This window comes from Pangasianodon hypophthalmus, chromosome 17 (assembly GCF_027358585.1).
Source record: "Pangasianodon hypophthalmus isolate fPanHyp1 chromosome 17, fPanHyp1.pri, whole genome shotgun sequence".
NCBI classification, from domain to species: Eukaryota; Metazoa; Chordata; class Actinopteri; order Siluriformes; family Pangasiidae; genus Pangasianodon; species Pangasianodon hypophthalmus.
The window spans coordinates 16947679-16973722 of NC_069726.1; the positions used below are offsets into that span (position 1 = coordinate 16947679).

The window sequence follows — 26044 nt, forward strand, 5'->3', positions numbered from 1 at the left end:
GACAGCAAACAGTGTGTGGGTTTGACCTTCTTCGTGCTAACGGCCAGTCATACGTCTGTGATGTGAATGGCTTCAGCTTTGTAAAGAACTCCATGAAATATTATGATGACTGTGCAAAAATTCTTGGGTATGTAACATTTTATGCATCATATCCCCCCCTATTACATCCACTAAGACTTTCTCTGTCTCTCTTTGATCATAAAATGGAACTATTTAATGAGTGAATGGTGTTTTCATGTAAACAGTTACCCTGGCTTATATATCAAACACGACAGCAAAGAAAATGACTTTTGCTTTCTTTCTCTTTCTGTACAGAGCATTTCATGGGACTGTAATTGTTTTCAGTGAAATCATGGGGTGCTGGTTTTAAGTAACAATGTCTTATTTAAGCCGTCTAATCATAGAGTCTACAGGGGGCTGATGCAGGTTTATTAGCTTTTGCCTTCCATCACAGTAATGTTTGGATCTTCTACACCAGGCAAAATCTTTTTTAATTTGTAAACACTACGACACAATTGACCCTGAACTGTGAACGGTCTGTAGCTCTGTATGGGTCTTGTACATGCTGTTTTTTTATCTCTTAGATCATTTACACCTCTGGGCTGAGGCAGAGCTCACACATAGAATGAGGAAATTAAAATAATCTGGAGACTCGCACTAACTGCTTTTAAAGATATACGATAATCACAGACAAGAATGAGAAAAAAACATTTGTTGCAGATGCACTGGATTTCAGTCAGTACAAGCAGTATACCAAACTTGTGTGTCATTTTAATCAGATCCTGGCTGCATTTAGGTCAGGGTAATGGGGATCTGTGATGGATTTCTGAACTAATCAGTTGTGAAGCCATGAAATCCGGTGCAGGCCACTACAATCAGCTCAGTCAAAGAACAGTTGGATAATTACATAATGTACCTCAAATATCCTCTCATTATTTTCTGAGCATGATTAATATTTAACAGGAATACCAGGATTTGTAATGTAATCTCTCTGTTTTCTCAGGAATATTATCATGCGAGAGCTAGCTCCTCAGTTCCAGATTCCATGGTCCATCCCTCTGGAAGCAGAAGACATTCCCATAGTTCCCACCACCTCTGGGACAATGTACGTCCTTTCTTGACAATTTATTATTAACTATTGTACCAGGGTACTGTTGAATTCTCAAATCTGGTTAGAAAGTTTGAATGACATCTCTGACAGTAATTCCAGACCCATTATAGAGTTATATTAATGTTCTTGTTCTACCATGCTACAGTTTCTATAGTAACAGCTAATTCACAGGGACTTCTATAGCAGATAGATACCACATAATCAATGCCTAATAATAAACATATAAAAAAAGTCTTGTTTAACAAAGAAACAAGTATATTTTTTATACAGTGAATATTTATATATAAGTATATTTTTATGGTTGTATGATGAAGCTTTCTGTAAGGTATTTGTTTGGAAGGAGTCTCCAGTGTCAGCTCTTTGTAAATGCTAGAAATAAAGCAATTCTACAGAAAAGTCTAAGGACAGGGACTTTGTGCTTTGCTGTTTCTCTGTAATAAGCTGCATTTTTCTTGTCTTATTAAAATCAAGAGAAAGTGAGGGAACAGCTATTTGTAGCTGCTGTAGTGTAAACGATAACAGGAACTAACTTGTTTCAAGGACGTTCCTCATCATTAACTATTAACGGATGAGAAGTATGAACTGTTGTTTTTTCAATAAATAAAACACGCTATCATTGGCAAATTGCTGTGGTGTTAGAGGAATGAAACACTTTGGGATGTGCTGGAAAATAATAAACCACCCTGTCATATTTTATTCCTTACTTAACTATTGCCAAGTATGCTAAAAGCAGTGTTGTGTTTTTTATCTTGCTCTGCTATAAACAATGCAGGTTCTGGGGTGTTTTATTTCTTTATAACTGCTGTATGTCATGTTTAATAGGATGGAGCTGAGGTGTGTGATTGCTGTGATCCGACATGGAGACAGAACTCCCAAGCAGAAGATGAAAATGGAGGTTCGACATCAAAGGTGCTGCTTGTGCTCTGTTTTGAATTATCATCGAACCAAGAACTATAAAATTAACTGACACAGTACAGGTCCTGTCTCTCGCTGTAGTCCTCAAGTGCATGCTGACATTGTTGGAGATGATGTTAGGTTTGCTGCTTATTCTCAGCAAGTGCAAATTACTGTATCAGAATTTAAAAATAACTCCCCCATCCTGCTAAGGAGTGAAATGGTTCAACCTGCTTGACGTGGGTCATTGTGTCTCTTTCAGGTTTTTTGACCTCTTTGAGAAATACGAGGGGTACAAAAGTGGAAAGCTGAAACTAAAAAAGCCAAAGCAACTTCAGGTAAAGAAGTTTTAATTGAGCACTTTTAATTAAAGGTTTCATTATCAGGTACCATATGGATATCTATATTGCCTGACACAGTTTATGAATATTACTTCATGTTTCATCACAACAGGAAGTTTTAGACATTGCCAGACAGCTGTTGGTCGAACTAGGGCAGAATAATGATACAGAAATTGAAGAAAGCAAAGCCAAACTTGAGCAGCTGAAAACGGTCCTTGAGATGTAAGTGTTCTCCATATCTATCATTGGCCCCTTTCAGCTGTGGACAAAATGTGGTGCTTGAACTTGGGTTGATCTTTAACCTCAAACAGATCCTTTCCTGGTGCTTAAACATCCTTACAAATGGTTACTGTGGTTACATAATGATTACTTCATTACTTCTGGGCTTGATTACTGCAAAAACTACTATAGTTTTTTTTTCCCTTCTTGACCAACACAAGTTTTCCTGTCTTGTTTCAGGTATGGCCATTTTTCAGGTATCAATCGTAAGGTCCAGTTAACATATCTCCCACATGGCTGCCCAAAAACATCTAGTGAAGAGGAAGGTAAGACTTTTCTTTATTGCTTGTAATTTTATATATATAGAAACTTATCTGAGTGTGTCTGATAGATGTCAGTGTCAGAATATGTTAGCAGTTCTCACAACTGTGTGTGTGTGTGTGTGTGTGTGTTTCAGATGTGCGGAGGGATGACCCATCCTTACTGCTGGTGCTGAAATGGGGTGGGGAGTTGACTCCAGCAGGCAGGGTACAGGCAGAGGAACTAGGTCGAGCATTTAGGTGCATGTACCCTGGAGGACAAGGTACAGTCACAGGAAAACCACAACTTGTATCACTTCTCTAAAACTTACTATTTAACCTCTTCCGTTGGCTAAGAGATTCAGAAAAGGTCTGATACATATTTTTTTTAATTAAAGTAGAAGGGAGAGGGGTGTCTCCAAAGGGTTTGCAAGTAGTCTGTTATGAAATAAACTAATTAAATAATCCAATTGCCTCAAACACAGCAGATTAAGCAGGCAGTCTGCTGAATCACTGCTTCACTGCTGTAAGCATATTAAGCAATTCCCTTTGTTTCTGTCAAGTTTTCTGTGAGCAGATTTCTCTTTTAATTTTTAACCTTTTTCAGATGTTAGTTGCATAATTTATATTGCCCTGGTTTTATCTAAAGCTCTTTCTGCACTCATTATTAATAGATTTTCAGCGCTATAGTAGATTGACCGTTTTTCTGTAAATCTTGTTACCAGTTCTGCTACTTTAAAGGATTGTTGTTGAAAGTTCAGAATAAAACTGTGGCAGTATATCCCACAGGTGACTATGCAGGTTTTCCTGGCTGTGGCCTGTTGCGTCTGCACAGCACGTATCGACATGACCTGAAGATCTATGCTTCTGATGAGGGCCGGGTTCAGATGACTGCAGCCGCTTTTGCCAAGGTGCAGTTTGCTAACTTGTGTAGTCATGTAGAATGTGTCTCTTCCCTCTCTTTACGTGCCCTGGTGTTTTAGCCATGGTGTTGTAGCACCGTATATGCTATAAATATTGAAGTTGCTTTCACATTTTGTTTCTCAACTGCTAGTGCATGTTTTACATGTTTTACATTTTTGTACACAGAGGAGTTCTAGAAAAAGGTTAAACTTTTCAGAAAAGAGCCAAGTGACATCAAGTGCTGTTTTACTTCTTGACCAATCAGGTTGCAAGTTGGGGAGGAAGCATGAAAAACAAACATGAACAAAGTGCTTCATTGCCAAATATTCCACTTTGCAATATAACTAAAAAATAACAACTTGCCTATTTTTGTTACATTCACCGCTATGTTATGTGACGTTACAGTTTAACTGTGGCTCCAAAGCTACAGCGATGGCAAACAACCTCTTTATTGCCAGAATTGAACCAGTATTTTTCCTTTTTATTACTGATGATAATATATCTATTCTAGGATGGTGATTCAAATGAAAACATTTAAATTACACCATAAATTAGAATTGAATCAATTTTTTTTTTTCTAGGGGAATCTGGCCTTTTGTTAAGCGCTGGGACACTTGCACGGAATGAAATGGAGATTATGTAGAAAAACGATACACTTTTGTGACACCTATTTGCAATAAACAATGGAAAATTAACCAGAATTAAGGTTTTCATTTGACTCACCCTCGTGGACAGCAAGCTAGGCTGTGTAGTTAGCCAGTACTAGCTAGGACTGGTAAACCCATTGTTATAGTTAGTGTGTTCCATGATCTGCTTTTATTTCCATTTAATATTACTTTCCATATAATATTGTAGGTATTTTTATGTCACTCACATCCACAAATTATTTTGTATCTGCAGGGTCTCTTGGCACTGGAGGGTGAGCTGACCCCTATCCTGGTGCAGATGGTGAAAAGTGCCAACATGAATGGTCTGCTGGACAGCGACAGCGACTCTTTAAGCAGCTGTCAACAGCGAGTTAAAGCTCGACTCCACGAGATCCTGCAGAAGGACAGAGACTTCACCCCCGAAGACTATGAAAAGGTTTGGGACTATTTCCAAATAACAGGATGAGTCTTAAATAGAGAAGGTACAAGGTAGCATTTTTCACAAAGCAAGACAGTCAAAGCTCAAAGTGTTTTTTGAGAAAACAGTACAGTGAATTGTGAGCTACGAGGACATTTCTGCCCTGGATATTTATTTAGCTGAAGGTTTTTAAAATAAAAAATGTTTTCAGTGGTTTTCACTGGTGTAGCTGCAGCTACATTTCACTTTCCTTTATTCTCTGTAAGAGTTTACTTAATTGAGTTGTAGAAATGCAGTTCTCTCTAATTTCAAGCATTCTGTTACTTTTCAGAACTGACACTTCTTCTCAACCTTTTAAAAATATTTTTGTATCCCTATTTCAAACCACAGATTGCCCTGTTTGTGTTTTCATTTTTGTGTCATTCTTCTGTTGATAGCTGGCTCCCACTACGAGTACATCACTAGTGAAATCCATGCAGATGATCAAGAACCCAGTAAAGACGTGCGATAAAGTTTATTCTCTCATCCAAAACCTAACACTGCAGATCAGACAGAGGATGGAGGACCCCAAGTCAGCAGGTACAAAGCCAGAACAACAGGGAAAAAGAAAGATTTCAGTTCTCATCCAGCTAGTGCTAGAGCTCTGTCTGTCTCACTCTTTCTCACTCAGACATCCAGCTGTACCACAGCGAGACTCTGGAGTTGATGCTACGTCGCTGGTCCAAACTGGAGAAGGACTTCAAGATGAAAAACGGACGCTACAACATCAGTAAGATCCCGGACATCTATGATTGCATCAAATACGACGTGCAGCACAACAGCTCACTTAAGCTCGACCACACCATGGAGATCTACAGGCTCTCTAAAGCTCTGGCTGATATCGTCATTCCACAGGTGAGAGAAGTCTCTCGTTGTTGTTCTCGATAAATCTTCACAGTGCAGTATGATACCTTTGCATTGAAGGAGTTACACTCTAACATGAGTCATTTTTTTAAATGCTGTTTTTATGTGACCACACTAGATTTTTTGTTTCTCAAAAGCTTCCCATCCACAGTAAAACACAAAAACGATAAAGAAATGACACTGCATGCACACTAGGCATCTGATCCATGGCCTTTATGTCATTTCTGCCATTTTTGGCTTGTTTTGACAGCATCACTTGTATACTATATAAAGCAGTCCAACATGAAAATAAAATACTTCATCCAGGAAACAGCATCGCGATAAGTTCCGCCATCTTGGAATTTTGGACATCACATGATGATTATATATATCAGCATTTTAAAAAGCCTCATTTCCCCCTACCACATGAAAAGAACTTTTTCAGATTTGTCTAATTTGGAGTGTTTTATTTACTTTTGAAAAGATTCATTTGATTGTTGAAAATGCCATTTTAATGTGGGTAGAAAGGCAAAGTGAATAAGAAAAGATGCCTTTTTAGATTTAGCCGTGTTTATGTGGACTAGACCCAAGTGATGAGGTTGGGTCTGTCACATTAGTTAGTACTGCAGTAGAACTGTCAATTCTTTTTTTAACTCTCCTCGCCAGGAATATGGTATTTCTCAAGCTGAGAAGCTGGACATTGCCAAAGGCTACTGCACACCGCTGATTCGCAAAATCCGCTCCGACCTCCAGAGAACGCAGGATGATGACACAGTCAACAAACTTCACCCAGTGTAAGCTGCAGCCAGAGTGTACTCATATTCTTTACTTAATTTATGGTTTTTAAAATGGCATTGTAAGAGTACTGGCTCTGGTTCAAGCATGTAAGAGCAAAGAGATTAGCAAAGAGCATTATCAATAAAACTGCAGACAATACTGACTGTATTAGTCACTTGAAACTTACGCAATATTGGGATCAGTAAAAAAAAAATTGTTGCCAATATATATTATAACATTTCCAGTTTAGAAGCAAAAAATTATTTGTTTAGTAAAATTTATTGATTTATTAATTGATTGATTCTTTTAATAGACTGAATGATTGAACACAAAGAACAGTTCAAGTTTTTCTGTCAGAGTGTCTCTGAGGTCTGTGGTCTGTTTGCAGTTATTCCAGAGGAGTCATGTCTCCGGAGCGTCATGTTCGCACCAGGCTCTACTTCACCAGTGAGAGTCATGTGCACTCTCTCCTCTCCATCCTACGCTACGGAGCTCTCTGTGATGTAAGCCATCTTATACCATCTCCATGAATGTACTTTTCTCTACACTGGTCAGGAAATGTCATCTCTGCAAGCTATACACTACCCTGTGGCTGTAAAAGCCAATTATATTTCAGACCTATGTTTGGTTTTGCTCTTCATTTTCATATCAGCTGTTTGTGGCGAATGTCTTTGCAGGAGACCAAAGATGAGCAGTGGAAGAGGGCCATGGAGTACCTGAAAGTGGTCAGTGAGCTGAACTACATGACCCAGATTGTTATCATGCTGTATGAGGATCCCAATAAGGTAACGTTGCAGTCCGCCTGCTCTCATGAGGCCCGTATGGAGCTCTTGCTTTGGGTGATGTTACATTTTACGTAATGGCTGCTGTGTCATTTCAGGATCCATCTTCAGAGGAGCGTTTTCATGTGGAGCTGCATTTCAGTCCAGGAGCAAAAGGCTGTGAGGAGGACAAAAACCTGCCATCAGGATTTGGCTACAGACCAGCATCCAGAGAGGTTAGACACAGCTGACTGGCTGCTTGATGTTTTCTGTCTGGCTGACTCGGCAAACAATGCAGGGACTGAGCTATTAAAACATTTCAGCTCTGGCTTTCATTAGTTGTAAAGTAGCTGAAAAGGATTCAGTAAGAAGCTCGCACTCTTCTCACCCAGTTAGAGCTCACACACAGCTTCTGTATTTAAGATGAAACACTTCTGGTATTGTGAAGTTGTTTATGTCATCACATTAAATGTCTTAATTGAACCTAAACACCAGAAAAATGCAGTATTTGCTCTTAAAATCAGTTATATAACATGTATTTTCATATTTGTAAATCATATATAGAGTACTTCCAAAGGGATTAATAAGACTGTATTCAATCTTGGAGAAAGATGACAGATAAAATGGCTGAATGTTACAACCATAACCTTGTGACACTTTGGTCTCAGAGCGAAGGCTCCAAAAAGAAGTTGCAGAACGACAGTGACGAGGAGACGAGTAATTTAAAGCGGGACGAGCCAGATCGAGCCCTTGTCATGTTCCGACCCATGGTGTCCGACCCCATCTACATTCACAGGAAGTCTCCCCTTCCACGCTCCAAAAAGATCGGCTCTGTAGAAGTAAGTGCTCTTTGGCTCATTTGAATTGTGAGTTTATATTTCTGTACTTTTTTCCCCCTCTGTGAAGACTTTTCAGGTGATCTTCAGTTGTAATGGATTTAACAGTGCTTTCCCAAATTGTGATTTGCTGAAAACTTATGTGTTATATTAAATTGTTGGGTGTGCTGGTGAAATGATTTGTCTGATAAATAACGTTTTATGCAGAGTGAATTTCTTTAAAGTAGATTTTTTTTTAGCATGTAGTTCCAAGTTCTCATTTCTTATACATTTTATTAAATTACATTAGATTTTATTCTGTAACGTTAGAGTTTTAGTATGTAGAAATACATTTGTGAATAGTGCCTATATGCATCAAATGCTGTGTTTTAGAGTTGTATATAATTTTTTTTATATACTCTGCAATGTGTACATGTTATGTAAGCATGGTCCTTTTGTTTCTAATGTCATGAAAGATTAGAAAGCCAGGCTTTGTCATACTGTGAACAGCTTGCTGTCCTTTATGGTTAATTATTGCTGTGCAACTTTGTAACTGGTTATTAGATCATTTTTCCTTTTCTTTTTTTTTAAATTTTAGTTTAAGTTGATTAAAAAAAACCCCACATTTAAACTAATAGTCATCTCATGCCATAGTAATACACTAAACAGTCACATGACCAAAAACCCATTCTGCCTGCAAAGAAACACAAAATAGGACTGTTGAATGTTGTAGCATTTTTTTTTCATTAGAATTAGGCAAAAATCATAGGAAATCATTTTTAATGAATGTGTTTTGATAAATTGTAGTATTATTCAAACTGAGTGGTCAGTGCTCTGTGTGTTACACTACATTGCGTAGCATATTATTTTAGTTGTATGGCTTAAAGGCCACAGAAGTTGTAGTACTAGCTAAGTCTTCTATTTAAAGTTCAGGGTGGTATTGTCATTTTTGTAAGGTGGTGATCTGTTTTTTTGTGTTTCTGTATCTGGCTTTCATTCTAATATTATTATAAAGTATAGAAATTACTTACAAACAAGAACTAGGATCCAAACCAGTTATAATCATTGATTGGCAAATGTGCTGTTTGATAACTGTCATTTTTTCTGCCCAGTTATATTTTTATTTATTCCTTTGTTTTTTTTTTTTTTTTGTTTTTTTTTTGTCTTTTTAGTCCCCATTGCAGACAGACTTTATCAAGACCTCTACTGGCAAAGTATGAGTGCAACGCGTTTTCTGTTTTGTTTGTTCGTTTGCTTTTTGTTTTTCCTCACAGAACAAAAGGCGTATGTTGTGAATGTTGATGGGACTCGTAGCTAGACTGTTGTTAACGTTGCATGACTGTGCTGTTTCTGCCCCCTCTCTCACTTCCAGGAAGAAAGCCCCCTGAGTGTGTCTAGCCCTGAGTCTATTGGTACCTGGATACATTACACCTGTGGTGTTGGTACTGGGCGTCGAAGACGCAGATCAGGGGACCAAATAACTTCCTCCCCTGTCTCCCCCAAATCACTGGCTTTCACATCCAGTATTTTTGGCTCATGGCAACAGGTTTTTACAAATTTAATTCATTCTTCACAAACGCTAACTCCTTGTTCATGCGCACCAGAGAAACCTGACGGCAGTCAGCAAGGACATCTAATCAGCAGATCAATCAAAAGAGAGTACATATTTTTTGTTTAAATCATTTTTTTTCTTTTTGTTTTTGCATTTTTTCATTCCATCTAAAGAGGAATTCAAGAGAAAGGAGGCTTTACTTGTGGCGTCTGAATAACCAACTTCTAAGACTCATCCAGTTTCATGAACTCTTGTAGTGTCGACTAACAGCGGAAGATTTGGGGTCAAAGTTGCATGTTTATAATTTTGTAACTTGTTTTTCCCCCCACTGCCATCATATGTGGTGCAACACTGAAACCTGACTTGTTTAGTCATTTGAATAGTTGCCTGCAGGTCACGGCCACAGATCATTCATCTCTCGGTACAGTTGACTCTGAAGCCTGTGGTTCCTCAGTCTTATGCACTCAGTTCTAATGCCTAAAACAAGTCTTACGTTGTCATGGCCATGTGCATTTTGAATTTTCTTTTTAAGGTGTGTGTATTATTTTTGTGAAATGGTTTATGTTTGCTTTGCTGTAACATGTTTTTCCATTAGCATCCTTTCTTAACAGTGCTTTTAATGGCAACCCTAGAGTGCCACCTTATCTGCAACATTCTCCTTTTTGTTGGAGCTTCAGCCTTTTCTATATTTGGCTTCTGCTCTCTCCTTCCTCCTAGAACAATTACATTAACAAGCTGTCTGCTGAGGCACTGTGAAAGAAAAGGCATATTGAGTTTTGTGATTATCCATCATAGAAGCATATTTATCTTGGTAGCTCTTTTCATTCATCTGCTGACTCTCATTAGTTGTCCTTTGCAACCTGCTCCATTTCAGTGTCCAAGAATTTTCTTCCCTTCCTTTGGGTTGCAGTAAGATTTGTGGTTTTTAACCTTTAGTTGGATGTTTTGCCCCTCCAATCTCCCAGCTCTTGCCTTTTCCAAAGCTGAAGTCCATCACTGCTTTGGCACTTTTATTGCTTTTTGGTTATTCTCCTCCACCAGGAGATATGTAGCAAAATCCTACTACTTTTCCTGTCATTATTGTCCAGGAAAATAAGAATATGACTGAAGAAGTAGGGAGTGTGGAGCTCATGTCACATCATCATTCCACATTGCACTTTGGGTTTTTACATCCCCATCTTGTGAGAGATAGAGTATGACAATGTGACAACTCTACATTCCTTATATTTCGGTCTTGGGCTTTATTAATAGTAGTGTGTAGTTTGGGTTTTGTGTAAATGGTTGTTATGGTTATCTGAAATATGTGTTCTTATGGACTATAAATCAGTTTGTCATGATTGTTTTCTGTAACATTTTGCATAACATTATCAAAAATGTCATCTCAAAATTGAAATAGTCTTGTCTTTTTAACATGTGACGTTTTCTCTTTCAAAGCTATAAGTACCACATAGCATAGTAATAAAATATAACTGTAGTATAGTAATAACTGTAGCTGTAGTCAACCATAGCTGTATAATAATAATAATAATAATAATAATAAATCAGACAAAACGATTATATTTTAATCTGAATTTAAAGACACCTATGGAAGTTTATCATTACACTTAAGGAGATTTAAGTTTATTTGCTGCTCAGAGGTTTCTCTGAGCTTCAGGTAAGCCATGGCAGGTGTAAGTGCAGCTTGATAGTCCTCCATTGTGTCTTCTTTCCACCATCCCACCTCCAGCTCTCATTCTTCCAGTCCCTCGGATCCTGTACTCGCTTCTCTCCTATTTCCCCTGTCCGATCAGAGAGGATCCAGCCATTCCAAGCCTTGGTTTGCACGAAACTGAGCAACAGAAACATAAAAGCTCCCCCTCCTTCCTTTTCTTTTTTTTCAACCACAGGTGCAAGTGCCTATTCGGTTCGAGTTGTGCCGTGTTGATTTGTGGAATCTCTGCAAACTGTTGCCATGTCTATCATCATTCCCCTCTGCATCTCTGATCTCACTTTTGTCTTGTGCTTCATCCTGTACCTTAATGTCTTGAATGTCTCGCACGGAATGGACTCTTTGGCCATGGGGATGTTGCACGATCCATTTACTTTCCATGGTGTCTTTCTGTTGTCCTTGTTGCCTGTACTAACATTTGTAATGCAGCTTATTAACACCTGTCTATCTGGAAAAGCCCTATTTCTTACATACCAAAGGTTTCAGGATGTCTTGAGTCTGTTATCTCCTTTCCATTTGTTATTTTGATTGAATGGCTAATGCTTGTTTTTGGGGTCTTTCAGGTTCTTTCGGAGAACAACAGTCACACAAGGCCTGCCAGACTACACTCAGATCAGAAGCTCACCACTGGAATAGGTAAGCTGTCTCTTTTCACTGTAAAAATCATCCAAAATTAGATGTAGACCCTGAAGTAGCTGGTTACATAAGCGTCTTAAATATTATGACACTTTAAATGTGCTTTGCTATTAAAGTAATACATTATTTATTTCTTGTGGCTTAATGTTGTGTATTGTGTGATCGTCTTATTGTTGTTCATGTCATGTTTTCTCAAGAAATAATAAATGAAGCCATGAAGTAATATTGTGCCTTTCCATTTCAACCCTTCACTCTGTGTCATGGCTTCGTGCCTCTTCTAGCACCTTTAGAGTGCCTCCTTTGTGCAGGCTGCTCTCTGCTGATCCTCTGGCACCCAATGATTAATTACTAAAGGTGTGATGTGGAATTTAACGTAATGCTCCCAATTGGCATAATCTGAATCTGAACATCCTTCTAGATCAAGATTTTTGCCACACAACCGCCTAAATAGTGCTGACTCAGTTTCTCTCATACATGCTGGTAATGTCCTTTGTGTATGTTTACTGCCTAAAAGGCAGCAGTGAAATTGTAGTTTTGGTGGAGGGAAAGCCAACTCTTCAGTTTTGCCTTCTGTTGAAATGGCTCAGTTTCAGGCTGTGAGAGCAGGACATGACCTCAGCCTCTCATAGATAACTGATTTGCATTCTTGCACTATGTTTTACATTATAAAGGTCCAGCTCCTTCACATTTAGCTGCATTAGGAGAATATGTTGTAACCCTTGTGTTCTGTTTTCTTCTTAGCAATGAATGTACTGTTCATGGTTATACTGAATTTGGGCAACTGAGACAGATAATAACATTTGAAATGATGAACCTTGAGTACATCAATATTTTAGGAGTAAAAAGCCCAAAAGCTTTTCTCATGCCTGAAGATACACAGCTGGTGTCCATTGATATTTTACCACTTCTTGTAATCTGTTTTATTCTCAGGTACTAAATAAATAAATAAATAAATAAATGAATGAATAAATGAATGAATGAATAAATGAATAAATGAATGAATGCATGCCTGAACAGTACCTGTGTAATATAAATATGTAGGGGATATAATAGAAGAGTAAATTTGTTCTTTTTCATATTCAGAAAATGAGCCAAGCACAATAAGTTACATTTTGGAGCAAAAAAACAAAAAACAAGTATGGTTCCACTTTAAGTAAAAATTTAAAACAGGTCATTTTGACCAGAACTGAACACAAGGGTTAAATAATAATAATAATAATAATAATAATAATAATAATAATAATAATGATAATAATAATAATAATAATAATAATAATAATAATAATAATAATAATAATAATAATAAGTAGGGATGTACTAGAATTGTGGGTGCTGAAAAATTGTCCAAAATAGCAGTTCTGGCACAAGAGAAAAGTCCAGAAAGAAGTGTGAAATCTAACACTTTACTAAGGCAGTATGAAAAAATGTTATTATAAGCCACACAGTAGTGGCTTACATGATGAAATAATTTTAAATTATTACAATAATTTTTTTTTATTGTCAGTATAGTCCATCTGAAAGGACTGAATGTTACTGTTAGTAAAGAAATATTTTTTCCTAAATTATCGTGCAGTTTTTTGACTGTTTCACTGAGGCAAAATTTAAAAAAAAAAAAAACTTTTTTGGTTTTCAGCTCAGTGTGTCCTGAATTTTGGTTTTGGTCAGGAATTTTCTTTGTAATGCATCACTCTGTTGTAGGCATATTCTAGGTTATGTATTCATAGCAGGCTTACTGTATATACATTATAAGGGAGTATTTTTTGTAAGATATTGCTAGGTTTTGTGATAAAACTATGTAGTAGCTTCAGTATTTTTTTATATCACTGCAAAAATGACGTTTTGTAGTGATGATGAATACAAAGTATAGTAAACACAACTGTTCAGCTTATCCTGTAAACCTGTTTGTCGTGAGCAGGACAAACGACATTACTGTCATTATGGGATGTTTTTAATGAGGCTGCACAAATCTTTCTGTGGCAAGAATCTCATAGACGTGCATGCTGCATGCGTTGCGAGGTGTGGCTCCTGGAACACACGACTGCTGTATGTATCTTCTCTAACTCCCATCAGGGTCTCATTGTGCTGGCCTGTTTAGCACCATGGTGCTGGGAGGCTCCTCCAGCGCCCCTAACCTACAAGATTATGCTCGCACACACCGTAAAAAGCTGACCTCTTCTGCCTTCTTAGATGGTATGTGCAAACATGCGCACACATCTTTGTTTTTAAAAAAAAAAAAAAAAAAAGATGAACCCTCATTCCCTCGTAAGGAATCCTGGAAGCTCCCTTTTTTCGTGTTGTGTTCAAGGCCTTGTTTTTTTATTTATTTATTTATTTTTTATTAGTTGTGTTAAAGTGATTTTGTTGGAATTTTATATTTATTTTGTTTGTTAATGTTATTCATTTCTTTTAAATATTTATTTTAAATTATATAGTTACATTAAATATAATGTAGAATTTAGACATAAGATTTTTACTAAACATTAGATTTTTACTTAGATCTGTACTAAACTCATAAGAGTAGCTAGTAATTTAGCTTTCAATACTTCACTTAACAAATTCTACATGATTTACATTTATTTATTTAACAGATTCATTTATCAGCAGTGACTTAAAACTGAGACAGGATACAGTTTCAGTTATACAGCAAAGCAGCTGAGGGTTCATGGTCATGCTCAAGGTCTCACTGTTGTTCACTGGTAGTTTTGGGATACAATTTCATGTATTTCCACTACTGCTACTACTCAGGAGTGATGCTAAATATTGTTAGAACAGTTTTTTTTTTTTTAATCCAAAAGGTAAAGCCTTAATCTTAATGTTGATCACGACACAAGGAAGTGAGAACAGTATTACAGTATTACTCATGATTGAGTTAAACAACTAGCTACTGTGTTGAGGCCCAGTTATATTATAATTTGCATTACCAGGACAAATACACCTTTGACATGGGAGTTGTTATCAGTAGATTACAGTGTTTGCACTGACATTTCTGGGAAAGAGAGGCTGGACCAAATTGGGTGTGTGTGTACAAGTTATGACAGATATTTAAATAATTTTATCTTCATAGCATTCTAGACAGTAAAGACTACATCTTGATTTTGGATTTTGTCTCATAAGTTGGTCCTGATCTTGTGGTTATGGTAATAGTTTACTGCTCAGTTACCGGTTGTTGTCATGGCATTATACACTATAACACATATATCTTTATATATGTACTCAGCATGTCTAAATTGTGCATCGTGTCATTAGGATGACTTTGGCATTGGAATTGGATTAAAAAAAAGGCACATATTGTGATCTTTGGATTTTTATTGTCATATAACCATATTTGTATGATTCTTTATGTCTTGTCTGTTCATGTATTTGGCCAGTGGAAATGGTATTTGTCTAGAGGTACCTCGAAATCCAGGCTTCTTTCCTTCCTTCCCATGGGACTGTGGAATTGAATTACCACATTTCTGTAAAGACAAGCAAATAACGAGGTGTAAAGAAAATGAAGGGCTTAAATATCAGTAAAGAGAAAAATGGGCAGATAGATAAGTTTGCAGTCAGATGTGGTTTGGGTGGAATTTGTATTCATGACACCATCCATGGGATACCTGGTTATTCTTTTCTTATTTCTTTTCTAAATGCTCCACATGCACCCTCATAACATCCTGCTGCCATTGTGAAAAGCAGATAACCAAAGTGTTTGGGAAAGTTTTTAATTTTTTTCACAGCAATCTGCCTGTCAGAATCCCAACACGTCTAACTCACTAAAACGAGCACTCCTCTTATTTCCTTCCCTTTCTCTCCTGCATGCCCACTAATTGTTGCTTTTTTTCCTGCCCTTTTCTAAGCCCTTTTTCTGTTAGCTGTTGTACATTTCAGGTACCTGTGTTTCTCTTTCTCAGAGGCCACGCGTGGTTCTGCTGTTAAAAGATTTTCTATCTCATTTGCGCGACACCCAACCAATGGTATGTTTGCTTTCGTTAATTCCCAGTACATCCTTCTTCCCATCATCCCCATTATTATGTCCTGGATGTAGACTTCTTTTTTCAATTCCTCCATTAACTCCAGAACAGTGCACATGGAATGCAGCCATGAGCATTGAAGTGGCCAAAATGCTTGTGCAGCTCTTCAGAGACCATGTGCTTTTTCAGTCCCTTTCACTCAGTTCTACTAAATGTGAGACGACCTGGGAAAACCTGTCAGATGCCTCTGTGGCTGAATTCTGGAAAATGGTCAAAAAACTGAGTTTTGACCAAATTGGAGTCATTAATATACTCTACATTTAGAAACCATAAAAATATATTACCCAAAATGCTGAGGATATATATTTTTTTACTTTCTTACTTTGCCTTGGTGTCTACCTGCAAAGATCCCATCAAGTAATGAGCCAGTTTAACAAAATGTTTAAAATCTCACTTAGCAAAATGTACATAAGCCTAGTCTATTCAGTTTATAATCAGTTACCAACTCTGAAAATATCGCCGATGCTCCTGCACCATTACATCATCAAAACAGAGAAGAGCGCTTACACACTCTGTACAGATGAGAGAGGACAGCATGTTTAAATGACCTAATAAAAAGACATTAATGAAAGGAAATTAAACCTACCGAACTGACTAAATGATTCAGAGATTATTTCAGCACCAAGGTTAGCATGAACAGAAATCAGTGGAGTGATGAGACGATGAGGCATGTGTCTAAATGTTGCAAGTAACTTGCAAGTAAGCTGAGACAGAGCCTGATGGGGATGATGCTGATTGTAAACTTATCATTTTTATTAAATTGGCAGTAATGTTATTTTTCCATTAGTTCATTAGGTTATAAATGTGGAAGTAAGCAGTGCGTCTTTCTGCATTGCATTCAAAAGAGAAACCGCAAAGAGTGTAGTTTGAGAATTATATATAGTATAAAATGTCAAAATCTGACCAGGTGAAGAGTTTTCCCAAGCCACCTCACATATATCATCAGAAAGATTAAAATGGCTAAAACCTATTGTTTATTTTGAGCAGTCATTGAATGCAGTGCTATATCGTTTAAATCCGTGGAAGCTGAATAAAGTCCAGTGTTATGTCACTTGAATAGACATGAAATAATTTTGTCTGTCTATATACCATAGATATATAGCTTTTGTGGGGCCGTTGTTGAAGGGTAACACTTTTTGCTTCTTTGATACAGTGAAAGTCTGTGATTCTGTCACGTGTGTGTACAGGTGTTCCTAATAAATTGGACAGTGAGTGTATATAGCCCAGGCGTTGGTTTATATATTTTGCATATTCTGCCATGTAAATCTCAACACTCTAGAAGAAAAATTTACAAATATAATTAGCACTCAGTAAAGACAATGCAGTAGATTGAAGTAGGCATCATTTAGCAAATTTAGCAATTATTAAATGTACTTTGTGACTGTAGGTGTTTATAACATTCTACAAATTGGATCATTTTGGGAATATCACTTTTATTCTTTTTTTGTTGTTGTTTTGTTTGTTTTTAATCTGCTTTTCTAAATGGGTCAGTGTTTCCCAGTATGTTCTGTGGTAAGTGTTAATTACGTTTAATTTACCCATTTGTATCTTGTTTGTTGTTTTGTTTGGGTTCAGATTCTTGATGTCTTGTAGAAATCAACTCCCTTATTTCTGGGTTTTAGTCAAAAATTTTTGACATTTACCAAATTCCCGACCCATTTGTTCATCTTTGTAGCAGTAGTGTAACATTTGTGTGCTTTAGCAACACATTTATTCTGTTTTATTTCACCATAAATGTTCTGATATACATTCCATCATGTACACCTCAGGTGAGTGATTAATCATTTAATTGTACCTACAATTACACTAGTTACACAAAAGTCTACAGCGATAGCAACACTTCTCCAAACTTTAACTAACTGATTTAACATCAAAGCCCCAAACAGTTTGGTGCTATAAATACAACAAAATTGCAAGATTCCATTTATCAAAAACCAAGCAGGTATGATTTATATCATGCTGTCAGTTTTACTTGTGTTTTCTATAAATAACTTGTTAAAGTTTGTTAAAATTTTATATTAAAAATACACAGTCAGATGTCATCAGATGTTTCTTTATTAGATTTGTAATAATTGCTGTATATGAGCCACCATCAATAGCCATGCAGTGCCCTTGGTTGTACTGCAGTGTGGTATTACATAGTGTATGTTAGAACAATCAATTAGGCAACACAGGTCTATGTTAGTCGTTTGCGTGAAACAATCGCTCTTGACCAATCCCACCTGCTTTTGCAATACATTTGACCAATCCCGCCCACTTCCACAGACACGCCTGACCAATCCTGCTCCCACGTGCAGATACTTTTCAGCAATCCCACCCGCTCTTGCAGATGCTCTTGTCCAATCCTGTCCACTCCCACAGATACTCTTGTGTAATCCTCCCCGCTCCTGCAGACACTCCTGCCCAGTCCCACCCACTCCCACAGACACACTTGACTGATCGCACCTGTTTTCGCAGTTACTATTCACCTATTGACCCATGACTAATGTCACTCACTCCTGCAGGTATATTTGTTTGTACCTTCCCATAATATTTTCTAATGAACTTGACTTACTATAAACAAGTCATTTAAACTACAGCCTGACCAAGATGAAGCAGTTACTGGAGATTATTGAATGAACGTGGTAAGCATCCCGTCATATCCAGTAGGCTCCCATTTTAATCAGCGATGCCTCTTTGTCCCAATAGATTTTAATCTGACTGCCTGCTCATGCTACTTTTTGTTGGTACAGGTGCACATTTCTAATCTGTATATTACAGTAGTGAACTGTCATAAAAAAAAAAATGGCATAATAATCAAAATGAGCATTTCTGGAAGGCATCAGGTAGTTTGAGAGAAATTACAACATTCTTCTTGTTTTAAATTTAAAGTGATTTTCAGCACTTTTGCATATTTCCATAAAGATACTCCAGTTCCTGCAGTTGTGGACTGATTTATTCACTGATAACATGAGCTTAATGCTGTCAGTTTTGAATATTGTGATGCCGGTGTAGGTGTTGATATAAATTTAGTTGCAAAGAAAAAGAAACTATTATTGTGAACCATATCGATGAAGAAATCATGATGTGAATCTATACTGGTTTTGTTACCCCTATCTTGGTGCCTTTTTAATGATGGCTATCCGAACTTGGGCCTAAGGCTTTAGGCTTAATTAATTACATTTGGACTCATAGAGTTTGCCTCTAAGATTATTGATCCTAAGCCTGCAATGGTGTACTATATAGTATCTGAGATTTAAAAAATGCATGCAAGGTAAGTAGACTACCATTCTCACTCTGTAGCATCATCCTGGCTGATGATGTTGTGGTAGGTAGAGCTTCTAGTGAGTTGTACCCTGTGTGAGCCATCTGCTTCCATTCTGCCCGCCTCAAACTCATGTTTGATGGTGCTGTTGCTCTTTGTCATTCTCTCAGGAACTGGACCTCCATATCTGTGTGTGTGCTTGGATGTGCCGAATGCTTATGTTCACTTTAGCTTAACTGCCAGTGTTATGAATGCTTAATAAGTGTCTGTTGTATTTCATTTAAGGCTTTGAGTTATACTCCATGGTTCCCTCCATCTGCCCGCTGGAGACCCTCCACAATTCACTGTCCCTTAAACAAGTCGACGACTTCCTCGCGTCGATTGCCACCTCCCACGATTCCCTGCTGGAAATATCTGTGTGCTCACCAGGTAAGAGAAGGACAAGTTGCAACCCTATATTTGTTTCATTTTATAAATAAGATTTTTTTGAAAATCCTTTACTTTTGAAATTCCTGTCTCACCAACATTTTAAATTCTGTGCTCATTGTCAATCAGCTGTTCAAGGAAAGAAAGTTCCCTTAAACACATACACTCCTGCGAAGGTTTTACCGTGTCCTTTCACTCAGGCTGTGGGAAAGAAGTCACCCGAGCGCACTACATCAGGCATGTATAAATAATAATAATGGACAACAAAAATGGACAACAAAAATGCTAATATGATTACAGCTAAGCACCCAACTCTTTCTGATGTAAATTCTTATTTGAATTTCTGAACATAACAAAAACTCTTTGTTTCTGAGATATAGTGTACGAAGTAAGGATATTTACGGTCACAGGACCTATTGTCAAGCCGGCCAAAGGCCAAAATAACCAACACACACCACATTAAATGTATAGAAAGAAGCTACCTCACCTACCAAATAAAGAAAATAAACATATGATAAATGGCTTCCCTAACTCTTTGACTAACCTAAAAAACATAGACAAAACACCTCACTTGAAACAAACAGCAGCTAAGTCCTACAAAGCCCAGTTAATTAGACAATATATACACAATATTTACAACTACAATATTTACACAAAACAAATTATATACACTCAGGCAAACAAATGACAAAGGTGCTGCTGGGATGATGACGTAGCAGGACCCGGAAGAGCTCTGTGAAGTTGGCACCCCATATAAATAAATTTTCACCAAAACTATACCATTCGTTTGTGCTGATTTGTGCCGCAAAAACAAGCGTTTGTGCTGGTTTGGCGTTCAAGATATTAAACATTCTTTTTTGGCTGTGACATCACTCTCCACGCCATGTCGTCCAAATCGTATCAAAAGCCGTTCGTTTGTGCTCGAGTTGTGCCGGTTTGTGCAGCTAAAATGATCACTGTCTTGGAAATAACACGTGTTATTCAGGGCAGTGACGTCACTCTCCACCCCATGTTGTTTAAATCATCCAAAACAGGTGGCATTCATTTGTGCTCGAATTGTGCCGGTTTGTGCTGTTAAAAGAACAGGTTACAAAGATTTTTTCTTAAATATAAGAAACAACTAACCTTCCTTCAGGTGCCGTTACGTCACTCTCCATCCCACGTCGTCTAAATCGCTTCTGTTTTGTGCCGTAGAAAGAAACAACATAACTTGTTCCCATCTTTAGACATTAGCTATGTTTAGACTTCACGTGGCGCTGCACAGACCGATCGCTGTATACACCAAAGTACCACGAGAACGATTCGAGAACTACGCAGTACTGATTGCAGAACTATGCTCTCGCAGTACTTTGGTGTATAGTTATGTTGTTTCTTTCTACGGCACAAAACAAAGTGGAGAGTGACGTCAGCGCTCCCGAAAACGTTCTTCTTGTATGTCATGAAGGGAAGTTACATCGTTTGTTTTAATGGCACAAACCGGGACAACTCGAGCACAAACGAACAGCACCAATTTGATACGATTTGGACGACATGGGGCGGAGAGTGACGTCACACAGCCAAAAAAAGAATGTTTAATATCTTCAATTCAATTCATTTTTATTTGTATAGCGCTTTTTACAAAGGTCATTGTCTCAAAGCAGCTTTACACAAACAAAAGTAAAGTGAAGTGTGTGTGTGTGTGCCGTCTCTGATGAGCAAGCAGGGCGACGGTGGCAAGGAAAAACTCCCTGAGATGGTGATAGGAAGAAACCTTGAGAGGAACCAGGCTCAACAGAGAACCCATCCTCATATGGGTTTACACTGTAGTGTGCGTGTGTGTGTGTGTGTGTACAATGTGTGTTGGTGTAGTCCATGGAAAACAGCTGAAGCGTTTTCGTGGCAGTGTGAAGCATTGCCGGTGGACAGGTCCAGAGTGAAGGGGGGGAGGTCTGGATTACCAGCAGCTCAGGAGTGATGCTCATCTGGTCCAGAGCGTAGTGGGGTCTGGATCACCGGCAGCTCAGGAGTGTAGCTCGGCAGAAGGAGAAGGAAAGTGGTTAGGTACACTCACAGTCACCGTGTGGAGATAAAACTCAACATCCACAAGTCCCCCAGATCTACTCCTTTGATAAAAACACTAGTCGCTAAATGCTAGGTTAAATAAATAAGTCTTCAACCTCGACTTAAACACTGAGACCGTGTCTGCTTCACGTACATTAACTGGGAGGCTATTCCATAATTTTGGGGCTTGGTAAGAGAAGGCTCTGCCCCCTGCCGTGGTTTTGGCAACGCGTGGTACTGATAGACAGCCTGCATCCTTAGAGCGAAGTAGGCGCGGCGGAACGTAAGGTACTAACATATCGCTTAAATACTGCGGAGCGAGACTGTTTAATGCTTTATAGGTTAGGTGTAATATTTTAAAATCGATGCGGAATCTTACTGGGAGCCAGTGTAATGTAGATAAGACTGGCGTGATATGCTCATACTTCCTAGTCGTAGTAAGGACCCTCGCTGCTGCGTTCTGAACTATCTGAAGCTTATTTATGCATCTAGACGAACATCCAGATAGTAAAGCATTACAGTAATCTAATCTGGACGTGATAAATGCATGGACTAGTTTTTCAGCATCACTTAGCGAAAGTATATTTCTAATCTTAGCGATATTTCTGAGGTGGAAAAATGCTAACCTGCTTACATTATCTACATGCGCCTCAAATGAGAGATTAGAGTCTATAATCACACCGAGATCTTTTACTGTTAGACTACTTGAAACAGAGAGACCATCTAAAGTAACAGTGTGATCTCTAAACTTACTTCTAGCGGCTTGTGGTCCCAGTACCAGAACCTCTGTTTTTTCTGGGTTTAGCAGGAGAAAGTTGCTTAGCATCCAGTCTCTTATGTCTATCGCACATGCCTCAACTTTCTTTAACTGGCTATTCTCATCTGGCCTAGCTGAGACGTATAACTGTGTGTCATCAGCATAACAATGGAAGCTAATATTATGTTTACGGATTATGTTACCTAAAGGGAGCATGTATAACGTGAAAAGCAGTGGGCCTAAGACTGAACCCTGCGGAACGCCATATTCTACTCGATAACGTGCTGAGTGGTCACCGTTTAAATCTACAAACTGATAACGATCAGTTAAATAAGATCTAAACCAGTCGAGGGCTGAGCCCTTAATTCCTAGAAGCAACAGATATTCAATATCTTGAATGCCAAACCAGCACAAACGTTCGTTTTTGCGGCACAAATCAGCACAAACACAGCACAAATGAATGGTATAGTTTTGGTGAAAATTTACTTATATGGGGTGCCAACTTCACAGAGCTCTCCCGGAAGTAACCTGGACATAACACGTAACACAGACGCAAACACACACAGAAAAAGGGCAGAGCATAACAATATATTAAAATGCTTAAAAAAAATTTTTTTAAATAAGATTTGCTATTGAATCAATATGGCAAAGGTGAGCCCATATTAATGAGGTGAGAAGATGGTCAGCTTGTGTAACACAGTATGATGCAAGTATTGTGTGGTGTGTGTGTGCTTGTGTATGTATGTACATTCTGCTCATTATTAATGTTATTAATGAAGGGGGCCAATAATTATGGAGTTGACTATGTATTTTATTCTTCCTAGCCAGCGGAAGCTCTCCTTCCAGAGTGGCCCGATCGAGCAGAGCCGATGCTGTTCAGCACGTTGCCGCTGGAGACAGAGCATTACAGCAGAGCTCACCTCCGTGGTGTACAGAGAGCAACACACCCTCTAAGCCCAACACTGCAGCTGATAGCATCCTGGTCACCTCTCCACCAACATCCTGTAAAGCCCAACTCCACCCAACCTACCAGGAAACCCAGGAGGACAGTGTATCCACCCACACTCAAGACTGGACAGGATGCTGTAGAGTCTCATCACAACTCGCAACTCCTCACACAAGTGTCACTAAAGCATATCAGGTATCATCCAGTGACAGTCATGTCCCTATCATGCCAAAACAAAACACAGAGGAAACTCAGAGTGGAGCCAAACCTGCAGACTGCTCAAGAGGAGCAACATGAAGGCAAAATGCAGCCATGTTCTCCAACACCAGTAATGCAAACCTCATCATCAACTGTGTTAATAGACCACAAAGCCATTCTTGATTCCACGAAACTGACCAAACCTTGAATTTCACTGAAATAGTGATAATCAGATAGCACTGTTACGTTAAACTAGTAGTTTATCAGTAGTGCAATTTGAACTATTAAACACATTCGTCTTATAGATACTATCGCAGACATGATTGATTTAACGGGTAGTATGATCTTGACTGTACACTCATGAAATTATTTCTCATATCTTGTATATTTGAATGTAAACCAGATGTTTACAGTCATACTAGATCCATTTCATTGTAGTCTATTTTAATTAATCCTGATCATTAAATAAACAGCACCTTTGGATATTATTATCAAGATCCAAAGTAAAATGTAATGAAACTGAAAGTTCTATTTTTCACATATCTTTGGTTACCAAAAATGTGCATTTTATTTTTCTTTCTCATTTAGCTGCAGATGAGATGTCTGCCTTACAGTAATTGTTGGGAAAGATATGTTTCACCAGTGTATTCCATCCTAAACAAACATGATTGTGTATATATACATATAAATGTATGTATATTGGGAATAAACCTCAGTGGAACCCCTGTTATATGTTATATGTATGTTTTGATAATCTTCTGTATGTAAATGTGAAATTAAAATTTAGATATAAATATAGTTTTCATGATAATTATATATATACACCGATCAGCCATAATATTAAAACCACCTGCGTAATATTGTGTAGGTCCTCCTTGTGCCACCAAGACAGCTCGGATCCTTCGATGGACTCCACAAGACCTCTGAAGATGTGCTGTGATATTTGGCACCAAGACATTAGCAGTATTTCCTTTAAGTCCTGTAAGTTGCAGGTGGGGCCTCCGTGGATCGGACTTGTTTGTCCAGCACATCCCACAGATGCTCGATCAGATCGAGGTCTGGGGAATTTGGGGACCAAGTCATCTCTTTGTCATGTTCCTCAAACCATTCCTGAACAATTTTTGCAGTGTGGTTGGGCGCATTATCCTGCTGAAAGAGGCCACTGCCATTAGGGAATACTGTTGCCATGAAGGGGTGTACCTGGTCTGCAACAATGTTTAGGTAGGTGGTACGTATCAAAGTAACATCCACATGAATGCCAGGACCCAGGGTTTCCCAGCAGAACATTGCCCAGAGCATCACACTGCCTCCACCGGCTTGCCTTCGTCCCATAGTGCATCCTGGTGCCATCTTTTCCCCAGGTAAGTGACACACACGCACCCGGCTGTCACATAATGTAAACGAAAATGTGATTCATTAGACCTGGCCACCTTCTTCCATTGCTCCATGGTCCAGTTCTGATGCTCTCATGCCCATTGTCCTCTGCTGAAAGCGCCTACAGGGGTCAGCATGGGCACTCTGACTGGTATGCAGCTACGCAGCCCCATACACAGCAAGCTGCAACGCACTGTGTGTTCCGACACCCTTCTGTCATAGCCAGCATTAATGTTTTTCAGTAATTTGTGCTACAATAGCTCTTCTGTGAGATCGGACCAGATGGGCTAGCCTCCACTCCCCACGCACATCACTATGCCTTGAGCGCCCATGACCCTGTCACCAGATCACCGGTTTTTCTTCCTTGGACCACTTTTGGTAGGCACTAACCATTGCATACCAGGAACCCCTCAGAAGACCTGCCATTTTGGAGATGCTCTGACCCTGTTGTCTAGCCATCACAATTTGGCCGTTATCAAAGTCGCTCAGATCCATATGCTTGCCCATTGTTCCTGCTTCCAACACATCAACTTCAAGAACTGACTGTTCACTTGCTGCCTAATATATCCCACCCCTTGACAGGTGCCATTGTAACGAGATAATCAATGTTATTCACTTCACCTGTCAGTGGTTTTAATGTAATGGCTGATCAGTGTATCTAAATATAGTAATATTTTCAGTATTTTATGTACTGTTATAGCTGCTGTTAAAGCAGCTTATAAAAGTTGGTTAGTTTTGCAATTTTAAATATGATTAAACTGGACCAACAAAAGGTTTCATGGAAAGAGACATGTTTTTATGTGATTGAAAATGAATGTCAGTGTTTTCCCAGACACTCAGCACACCAGGAAGAAGTCTTCAGCATTCTTGATTTTGATACAACAAAAATATGGATTGAGGAACACTTACCTAAGTGGCTTTTACTGTCTTGTTTAACAGTTCAACCATAAAATCTTTCCACGTTTTAACTGATAACTATGGTTAAGGTCTCTCTAGCAGAGGAATATATTACTTGTGAATATATTTAAGTTATGATTCAGTGAGAGATGTCACACTGTATATTTGGGTCACGTGAGTCAAACCACT

At 38.4% G+C, this 26044-nt stretch overlaps 1 protein-coding gene across 12 annotated transcripts in view; it reads left to right on the plus strand.

The window, feature by feature from the left end:
• The window catches only part of ppip5k2 (diphosphoinositol pentakisphosphate kinase 2), a 38749-nt gene extending 14435 nt beyond the window's left edge, over window positions 1-24314 (plus strand). Inside the window, exons 9-33 of one of the 12 annotated variants that reach the window (XM_053241282.1) lie at window positions 6-127; window positions 1004-1105; window positions 1934-2020; window positions 2268-2343; window positions 2459-2568; window positions 2806-2891; window positions 3023-3148; window positions 3654-3775; window positions 4668-4850; window positions 5270-5411; window positions 5503-5726; window positions 6381-6508; window positions 6880-6994; window positions 7169-7276; window positions 7372-7488; window positions 7921-8091; window positions 9240-9281; window positions 9440-9613; window positions 11891-11963; window positions 14034-14153; window positions 15854-15916; window positions 17465-17485; window positions 19503-19646; window positions 19773-19884; window positions 23269-24314. In XM_053241282.1, coding sequence (XP_053097257.1) covers window positions 6-127; window positions 1004-1105; window positions 1934-2020; window positions 2268-2343; window positions 2459-2568; window positions 2806-2891; window positions 3023-3148; window positions 3654-3775; window positions 4668-4850; window positions 5270-5411; window positions 5503-5726; window positions 6381-6508; window positions 6880-6994; window positions 7169-7276; window positions 7372-7488; window positions 7921-8091; window positions 9240-9281; window positions 9440-9613; window positions 11891-11963; window positions 14034-14153; window positions 15854-15916; window positions 17465-17485; window positions 19503-19646; window positions 19773-19884; window positions 23269-23683 — 3183 coding nt within the window. In that variant the 3' untranslated portion in view covers window positions 23684-24314. The remainder of the gene's footprint in view (window positions 1-5; window positions 128-1003; window positions 1106-1933; window positions 2021-2267; window positions 2344-2458; window positions 2569-2805; window positions 2892-3022; window positions 3149-3653; window positions 3776-4667; window positions 4851-5269; window positions 5412-5502; window positions 5727-6380; window positions 6509-6879; window positions 6995-7168; window positions 7277-7371; window positions 7489-7920; window positions 8092-9239; window positions 9282-9439; window positions 9614-11890; window positions 11964-14033; window positions 14154-15853; window positions 15917-17464; window positions 17486-19502; window positions 19647-19772; window positions 19885-23268) is intronic. The other 11 variants (XM_053241274.1, XM_034312491.2, XM_053241278.1 and 8 more) reach the window with 11 other exon arrangements.
• Window positions 24315-26044: the final 1730 nt, after the last annotated feature.